This window comes from Onychostoma macrolepis, chromosome 11 (assembly GCF_012432095.1).
Source record: "Onychostoma macrolepis isolate SWU-2019 chromosome 11, ASM1243209v1, whole genome shotgun sequence".
Classification (NCBI taxonomy): domain Eukaryota; kingdom Metazoa; phylum Chordata; class Actinopteri; order Cypriniformes; family Cyprinidae; genus Onychostoma; species Onychostoma macrolepis.
In genome coordinates, this window is record NC_081165.1 from 28,636,830 (window position 1) to 28,646,610 (window position 9,781).

The window sequence follows — 9,781 nt, forward strand, 5'->3', positions numbered from 1 at the left end:
AGTTTGCTAAGAAAATGACTTATCTGTACCGTTTGCAATGTTACGAACTGAAAATAAAACTTCATATAAAATTCTTGTCTATTTGTTTCTTCAAAACCACATTGCTAGGGCTGTTAGAGGGTTGTGAAACACTAAATTATATTTTCAGAGATTTTAACAGGTGTTTAATTTAATTTGTTTATTTTGTAAAGAGCAACACATAATTTAATTACATTTTTGCAGTAATCGAATGCAAATATTCTTGAATATATCAATTCCGAAGTCAAGTTTTTGCGCGCGCTTTCAGTAATGGCGCGAAATTCTGAGGCGAGGCTGTTCACACATTATAATAAACGTAAGTAATATCAGCATAAAATTAAAGGTCCGTTCATTCCATCAGTGATAACTGTTAGTGTCCACACCAAGGCGTTCTGTTTATTGTAACTTTTGATTCATTTTAAATAATTTAAAAAAAAACAAATCCTTGTTATTGTTGCGATTATTTTTTTAAAGATTATTTTAATTCCTTTTATGTAAAGCACTTTGAATTGCCATTGTGTATAAATGTGCTATATAAATAAACTTGCCTATTTTGAGATAATTACTCTGAGTGTACATATGACTACTCACTAAATAAATTGGCCTACATGAAATATCGATTTAGGTTTAAATTGTTATACTTTTACCTGTATATTACCTTAAAGCTGCCAGTAAGACAAAAGTAGTCCATTACAATATACAAAACAGTCAGCACTGCAAAATATGGCAACAAAAAATTATATTAATACTCAGGCCTCTGAGGCGACGGTTGTGTCAGCGGTTTGATTTTGCAATTGACGACGTGAATATTTGAAAATATTTTCCCGCTGAACCCCGCGACTGACCAATCAGAATCAAGCATTACAGAAAGCCGCGAAATAAGAATAGTTCTCAAGCACATTATTAGCAGGCCTACTACTAGTTGCTGGTAACAGCTTTTCTGATATTGGGTTTCTAGAACTATCAGGACATTGAGAAAATGGATGTTTTACAAACTGCAACAAAGTCACTTAGTTAATATCTAAAAGTTTTATTTTTAATTACTTAAGATTATATGAGGATACTTAAAGTTCACTCCAGTACATTTTAACTGAGTTAAGTTTTTACACAGTACCCCTACTTTAAGTAAATTTTTTTCTGTATTATTTTTAACCCATTAAACATACCTTTAGAATATTATATGCAAGGCATCAATATCTTGCTAATAAAGACAGTTTGACCAAAACAAATCCTCACAAAAGACTGATACATGGACATTTTATTAATTACAATTTGTCGTGTAAAAGTGCAGCAGGTTCATACAAGGTTCCTGCTGTACATCCGAGAGTTCAATGCATTTGGGAGAAAATCTGAAGAATTACTGAAGGCATAAACCAACTCTAAAAACAATGACATGAAACACAGGAAAAAAGAAGCTGGTAACATAACAAAAATAAAAAAGGAAAACGGCAAAACACATGAGTTTCCACACTAACCAGTAGTGGGTCATGGAAGCGTCGCAGCACGTTTCCATTCAGAAAAGGAAAAATGAAACAAGACACATAAAAGAGGAAACTGTCCAACGGGATATTGCTGGTGCAAACGTGACGTGAGCTCCTTTTCCCTCTGCACACAGCAAACACAGATATAAAACACTCAGGGAATATGTCGCCGCCGTATCTCGAACGCCTCCGAAACATTTTACACTAATATCTCAATAAACATACTCGTCAGTTATACATCAATCAGTTATACATCAGTCAATTATACTACATTGGAAAACATATTTAAATTTGAATGTATTTACATCCATCTATCAAGGTGAAAGTAAAGTGAAAGTCTCATCCGTTTCTGCTACATTTACATTCGGTCCGATCCTCCACTAAGATGTGAGAAAGCAAATGATCCGAACAAACATACAGTGAAGGGCAGAGTGAACAAGCCCATTTCCCATAATGCAACAAGCAAATGAACTGGAGAAGGAAGTGGTATTTACACAAAGTTTGTAGAAATGACATAAACATTGTATTCTGTGACAGGTTTCATACAATTCAAATCATATACAGACACCTTCCGCTTCTTTCCTAAATATACACGTTTCCTTTAAGTGAAGTATACAAGTTTGTAACAGTTGTACAAAGATATATATGAAAACTCGGCTTGTGTAATAATTTATAATGCCGTACTTCCTGCCAGTTACACAGGTGATGTGAAGCGACGCTCCGTGTTTCTAACGTACCAGTCCGGAGCTTCATCATGTAGTGCAGCTGCGCTCCGCTTCAGATTCACACTCGCTTCAGCACGATCCCTTTGTGTTCGTATGACGTCAAGTATTTCCTACACGTGTCCATCTGCAATGGTCTGGACTCAGAAGTGACCGGAGGGAGATGGGAGGAGATGGAGACGGGGTAAAGCGGGATGGGGAGCAGCTCAGAGGTCTGGGAAGCGGCTGGGATCCTCTTTGTAGTCGTTGGGAATCGTAAAAATGGAGTTGTCGAACTCGTCGTAACGGAACTCCTGAAAGGTCACGGTGGCAGTTATGGTGGGGAAAACAGGGATGTCTGGAAGAGAAGCACATCATCATCATCATCATAATCAGAACATACAGCAGATGATGCTGCGTTCACATTACTTTGGAATTATTGTAATTATGGGACAACAACAAGATTCTAATTCATCCAGCCTCCAAATGAATCCACGTTCATCTTTTTCATCACTGCATTAAATCATCTTCATATTATTTTACAAAATCCTGAAGAACAAAACAAGCACTTCAAGCAACATCAACTATAATAAAACAATACAAACTGCCATTCTAGTTATTTTTGTATCACAATGATCAAGTGGCAGATATTGGAGATTTACATTAAACTTTTTATTTTTATTTTTTTTAATTACATTAGTTACAACAGTGTATTGTATACTGTGTATAGTTTACAGTATATTTTTACAGTTTATTAGTTTACAGTGCATTGTTTACAGTTTATTAGTTTACAATGTATTATTTAAAGTGTATTTTACAGTTTATTAGTTTACAATGTATTGTTTACAGTGTATTTTACAGTTTGTTATATTACAATGTATTGTTTACCGTTTATTTTGCAGTTTATTAGTTTACAATGTACTGTTTACAGTTTATTAGTTTACAGTGTATTTTTACAGTTTATTAGTTTACAATGTATTGTTTACCGTTTATTTTGCAGTTTATTAGTTTACAGTGTATTTTTACAGTTTATTAGTTTACAAAGTATTGTTTACAGTTTATTACTTTACAATGTATTGTTTACCATGTATTTTAGAGTTTATTAGTTTACAATGTATTTTTGCAGTTTATTTGTTTATGGTGTATTTTTAGTTTATTCATTTACAGTGTATTTTTTTTGCAGTGTAATAGTTTACTGTTAAGTTATTGTATCACTGTATGTCCTTATAATATTTTGTCATTTCTGTAAACTGCACATCTACTGAAATTTTGTTTGGCTGGAATGGCAATAAACTCTAATAAACAAATCTGATAAACATGAACTAATAAAAATCAGTAACTCTACAGCATTTATTAATCTTGATGTTCATTTCAATATTTTCTAATACACTTTTAAAATCAAAAGCTGTATCTGTTAATGTCAGTCAATGCACTGTGAATTAACATGAACAGTTATTTTTATTAATATTGTACATTCGATTTCAGAAAAGACATGAACTGCTTTTACTAGTCAGTATTAACGGTAATTCCCACAACAATAAAGGATAAGTCCACTTCCAGAATGAAAACTTCCTGATAATTTACTCACCCCCACGTCATCCAAGATGTTCATGTGTTTTTCTTCAGTTGCAAAGAAATTAAGTTTTTGTAAGGAAAACATTCCAGGATTGTTCTCCATACAGTGGACTTTCATGGTGGCCAGCGGTTTGAAGGTTAAAAATGCAGTTTCAATGCAGCTTCAAAGAGCTCCACACGACCCCAGCCGAGGAATAAGGGTCTTATCCAACTTTAAAATCATCTGTCATTGTTGATTTACCTTTTTTGTAAAAGGCATATGACTTTTTTTGCATGTTGGCTTTGTAAACACTGGGTCGGTACTTCCGCCTGCGTCACGCGTGACCTTTCCAACATCAGCTAATAAAGACGTGCGTCACAGAGCTAATGCTAGCCGAGCATTTGTATTTAAAAAGTGTATAAATATAATTTTTTCAGAAAAAGACTGATCGTTTCGCTAGATAAGACCCTTACTCCTCGACTATGATCTTTGAAGCTGTGTTTTTAACCTTCAATAAAAGTCCACTATATGGAGAAAAATCCTGGGATATTTTCCTCAAAACACTTAATTTCTTTGCGACTGAAGAAAGAAAGACATGAACATCTTGGATGACATGGGGATGAGAAACGTTTCAGGAAATGTTCATTCTGGAAGTGGACTTATCCTTTAAAGCTATCATTCACCCAAATATTATCATTCTGTCATTTAGTTACTCTTATATCATTCATTTTTATAAGGCATTTATAACATCTTTGGATCTTCTAAGTTCTGCTTAACTTTCAATGGAAGGATAGAAAAAATTATGGAAGTAATTTAATGCCTAACAGATTTGCATGTGAAAGGTAAGAGTTGTGCAAGTGTACATAAGATTGCAAACGTAATTTAAATTTGCATGCGCAAGAAAAGATTTGTTTCTCAATTTTCAGACCATGTCTCTGTTTATGGTATTTAACACTCTATTAAAGCTATTAAATGAAGCAAGAATGAGTAACAAAATGCTTTCTTTGTGTTCAGATTTGACTAATGCAAAAACTTTGATAAATATGTATTTAATAATGTCTAAACATATATCCAAATTCAAGTAACAAATTGTTTATATATAGAGAGCTAAACAGCCATCTAGTGATTACACGATGGTATTACAGATGATAAATGGTGAATAAGTTAGAGATAAATTTAATATTTTAGTAATATTTTATTTAGTAAAAGTCCCCTTAAATTGTTAAGAAAAAAAATATTACTGTTGGTTCAATTATTATTGAACCAAATTTTTGTTAAAAGATGGAACCATCCCTGATCAGCAGACAGGTGAAATTATGGATGTATTAGGCTCGTGCAGATACTAGTCCTTCTTGAAGTGTCATCAAAATTACAATATAATATTACAATAAACTAATATATCATATAGCCTGTTAAGGAGAAGATACTACACAGCTCGAAATTCAGTATGAACACATAGCCTAATGGTACACAACTTATAAAATATCATGTTTTAATTAAGTTGGTATTTATTTATTTATTACTGTATGTGTACATTAAAAGTACCATTCCAGCAGTGAGAACGTTCCTGAACTAAATGAAGATAGATGTCTTGGCGTATGATGTGTTTATTTGAACCAATCAGATAAGAGAAAATGGAGAGTCAGCGAGAGCCTCATTTGATTGGCTACAAGAAGTAGTTGGCCCCGCCCTCCTCCTCACGCTTGCAGAACTCAGCGAGTGAGAGAATCGAGCCAAAACTGTAAGCGCATATAAAAGAAAGACGGAGCTGTACATATCGGATTATTTCGGGAACTCTTTGCCCTACATACACAAGTCATTTAGATATTTGACACAGTTTGTTTTTTTTACACGCAGTCAATCCGTTTTGCACTTCTTTAAACTCTTGTTTTCGCTTGCAAATCACAGGCTTGCAGTGCTTTAATTTACATCTGCAATCTCATGTACACTTGCACAACTCTTACCTTTCACATGCAAATCTTTTAGGCATTAAATTACTTCCATAAAAAATCTGAAATTTGCAAAGTGGCACGAGGGAGAAGTGTGCTGCATGTATCTGTTTACCTAGTTTGACAGGAAATCCAGGCGGAAGCTTCATCTGAACAAATTCTCTGAGTTTATTAAAGTGCTTGAAGGGTGCGATGACCTCCAAAACATTTAACAGCCTGTAAAACAAGTCGTGATCAGTAACAAATAGGGATGTAACGATATTATCAATATCGCGATAGCAAAACTGTCGATATTATCACGGTCCAGGCAAAAAGTGTAGTTTTTAAAATATATTTAAACGTCTTATTCTAACATGAAAGGTGTGTAAAGTTGTGTTTTGGGTCATGATGCTTTGGCGCAGTATCTGTGAAAGGAACTCAAAGCGAAAGCACAATATTCTTCATCAAGTCTGTTTTAAAGCGAAGCTGCTTGGTTCAGACGATCAGCTGGTGATCCGGTGTTTTCCGCGTCTCAGAACGCTATATATTGTATGTTTTACAATATATGACCACTGCTGTCATTGTTGTTATTATTATTATTATTATCTTCTAATTTGTTTGGATTCCAAATTTAGACTGAGACAGTATATCACAAATAAAAAGAGGCTTGAGTCTCCTTTAAAGTCACAATAAATATTGTATTGTGGACTTCATATCGCAATAATATCGTATCGTGAGATTTTGATATCGTTACATCCCTGGTAACAAACAGCGCATCAACAATGTGTAATGCGGGACACTTACGACTCGATGCCCAGAGGAAAGTCCTGACTCATGGCTACAGTTGCTTTGAAGTTCTTCTTGCTCTCTTTGCACACAAGCTCTCGGCCCAGATGAGGAGCCCTAGAAGAGACCAAACACAGCACATGAGCCTCCAGCAGCTTCTCTCACCGCGCGTTTGACTCGTGGTTGCGTTTGACGGAGGTCTGACGTACTTTCCCGTCTCAGCGGTGATGTACTCCTCCCAGGAGATAGTGTTCGGAGACGGAGCGGTCAGCGACTGACGCCTCACCGGCTGTGAGAGAGCACAGAGAAACAAAGGTTAAAACACAGAAAACTCATCAGTGAGCAACATCTCTTGTTCTCAGGCCAAAAACTTGAATGTGGTTTGCACTGAGCTAGAGAATCATCAGCAGCGGAGGACGCATGACAGTCACATTCAATTAATCGTGCAGCCCTACCTGAAACTAGGGCTCGATTATGGCAAAAATCATAAACACGATTATTTTGGTCAATATTGCAATCACGATTATGAGTGTCATATGATCAAAGCTTTATATGAGTGATTTATTTAAAGATAGTGGTATATCTCAAACATATATTTTCTGTAAATAAGTACGAATGTACATTTTAGAGAAATTTCACAATTCTCGATACCACAGCAGAATTCTGATACGAGTAAAAAAAAACTAAAAAATTCTAAAGTATTCAGTTAACAGCCTACTACAGAAATTAATAATCAAATGTAAAATAAAACAGCATAGTCTTCACTGTAAAAATTAAACTTTCTTTGTTTCTACAAAAGCTACAAAAGAGCAGCTTCGCTCAAGAGCAGTGAGTGATTTTGTCTTTTGTTGTTTGGTTAATATTAAGCGCAGGAATATTAGGCTGCTGTCACTTTAAGAGCCGCACGGATCCCAACTAATGAGGGTTTACGTTAATAATGTATGCATTTTGACACATTTTTGCATGTATTTGACCCTTTAGGTGCGCACCTTGAGCTAAAAGATGGCTTTATATGTTCGTGTTGTGTTCTGTCTCTGAGCGCATCACAGAAATCAGAAATGCACGTGAAATTGTGCTTTTATGGAGGAGCGAAAGCGAGCCGCTGGAATAATCGGTATATCTCGATTATTGTATTCTCGTAATTGACGGAGGCTGAAATGGAAACTGTATTTGGATTAATTGCACAGCGTCACATGAGCGAACTCACCTCGAAGCTCTGCTCGATGATGCTCCCTCCTTTGCTGAAGCTCTCCATGATGGCCTTGTTCCTCAGGATGTCCTCCTCGCTCAGGTGCTCGCGTCTCTTCCTGGACTCCAGAACCAGGCCGTTCACCATGTAGAAATCCGCCAGGAAATTCCCCACACGCTCCTGCGGCAACGACAACGAGAGGATGCTGTCAGACGCCATCGAACCAGTGTCTTAATAAGTGAGTCGTTGAATCATTCATTCAACCAATTCATCCAGAAACCAAGCGAGCGACTCTTTATAAAAGACGCTTTAAATCATTGGATCATTCAAAATGCTGATTTGTTCAGGAACAGCAATTTTTGAAATCGATGACCCTAAAATTCAATATATGAGCTGGTTCAGCCGTGTCGTGTCAGCTGACTCATATGCTTCAGATTTAATTCACTGCAGTGGCAGAAATTAATGTTTTCATTAACAGATGATATTTACCACAATATTTCTCCAGGGGTATTTTTACCTTTTTAAGAGCATTTTTTAACATTTTTAGACACATACATCAACTTTTATGTCACATTCTTACATTTAGTGAAGTTCAACAAGTGCAATAATAAGACTCTATACAGCGGTTACAAACCAAATGAAATCAGTATCAAGAAAATCACTGAAGTGGCACAGAAGCTGCATTTACACTGCATAAATAAAGTTAATTAAAGTTATTTAAAAAAATACTGCTATTGATATTAAAAAAATATATAATAATAAGGTTTCTTGAAGCGTCTTGAGACACAGTTCTTCTGGATTTAGTCTCAGTTTGTTCTGTTCTTCACGTCACTCCAGACAGATGATGATGATCAGATCAGACAGAAATCACTGGATTATTACAATTAATGGCTAAATGAATGTTTGGAAATGTAAACTGATATTTCCTCCAGCAGAAGATAGAAATAACTGACTTAAAACCAGTTTTAGCTGCTGAAGATACTAGTGCACTAATGATCACGTACGGTTTTGTCCTCTCGGAAGAGCCAGCCGGTCTGCGCGCGGGAGAAGGTGATGGATTTGGTGGAGAGCGTGGCGGAGTAGATGTCGCTGCTCATCAGGATGTCCACCTCCTCCTCCGTCTCCATCTCTGACTCCTGAAACACATCACACACACGCATCACACACACGCCACACACACGCCGGCGCAGAACACGCGTGACGAGCGAGCAGACGGAGAACGTGCCTCATGATGAATCCGCTGATAAACCTTCTGCTCGTTGTCCAGAACCACGAAGGACTCGGAGGGAGCGGCGTCTCCGCAGAAGATGAAGCTCAGGTCTCCTCGCTGACACTTCATATCAGTGAAGTCGATCAGTGTAGTGTCCAAACTACAGCACAAACACACAACACTCACGCTTCGGACAAACTCTATATATGACCCTGGAGCACAAAACCAGTCATAAATCAATTTCTTTGACAAAATTGAGATTTATGCAATATTTGTCTGAGATACAACTATTTGAAAATCTGGAATCTGAGGGTGCAAAAAAATCTAAATATTGAGAAAATCACCTTTAAAGTTGTTCAAATGAAGTTCTACTAATAAAAATGAAGTTTTGATATATTTACGGTAGGAAATTTACTAAATATCTTCATGGAACACGATCTTTACTTAATATCCTAATAATTTTCGGATAATTTTGACCCATACAATGTATTGTTGGCTATTGCTACAAATATACCTGTGCTGCTTATGACTGCTTCTGTGCTGCAGGGACACACATCACATGTCAAGAAACTCTTTAGAACCACTTTCTCTGTTCATCACACACAGGAACAACATATGAAGAGTTCATTTGCAAAAACATATCACTCCATTTTTCTTTTTAATTTTCAAAAATCGTGTTTTTTTTTTCATTGTGCATTCCAATTAATCTCCATCAAACTGCAGCTGGGTTATTTTGATTAGGTTAAAAAACATAACTAAAAAATACAGCGAACTAACACAATAAAAACATCGGAGTTATCCGTTTTTGTAAATAAACTCTGCATCGGAGCGGTGCTGTTTTGGTATCAGTGAGATACGAATATAGTTTTTATTATTATTTTGAACAACTTTATTTTTGTGTTTTCCCATTTAA

The 9,781-nt window shown here is 36.0% G+C and overlaps 1 protein-coding gene across 1 annotated transcript in view; it reads right to left on the minus strand.

Moving 5' to 3' along the window:
• Nucleotides 1-1,258: 1,258 nt before the first annotated feature.
• ankrd13c (ankyrin repeat domain 13C) overlaps nt 1,259-9,781 on the minus strand; it is a 29,754-nt gene continuing 21,231 nt past the window's right edge. The window contains exons 7-13 of the mRNA XM_058790819.1: nt 8,884-9,028; nt 8,663-8,794; nt 7,677-7,838; nt 6,679-6,758; nt 6,488-6,586; nt 5,820-5,920; nt 1,259-2,558 (exon numbers count right to left, since the gene is read on the minus strand). Coding sequence (XP_058646802.1) covers nt 2,428-2,558; nt 5,820-5,920; nt 6,488-6,586; nt 6,679-6,758; nt 7,677-7,838; nt 8,663-8,794; nt 8,884-9,028 — 850 coding nt within the window. The 3' untranslated portion in view covers nt 1,259-2,427. The remainder of the gene's footprint in view (nt 2,559-5,819; nt 5,921-6,487; nt 6,587-6,678; nt 6,759-7,676; nt 7,839-8,662; nt 8,795-8,883; nt 9,029-9,781) is intronic.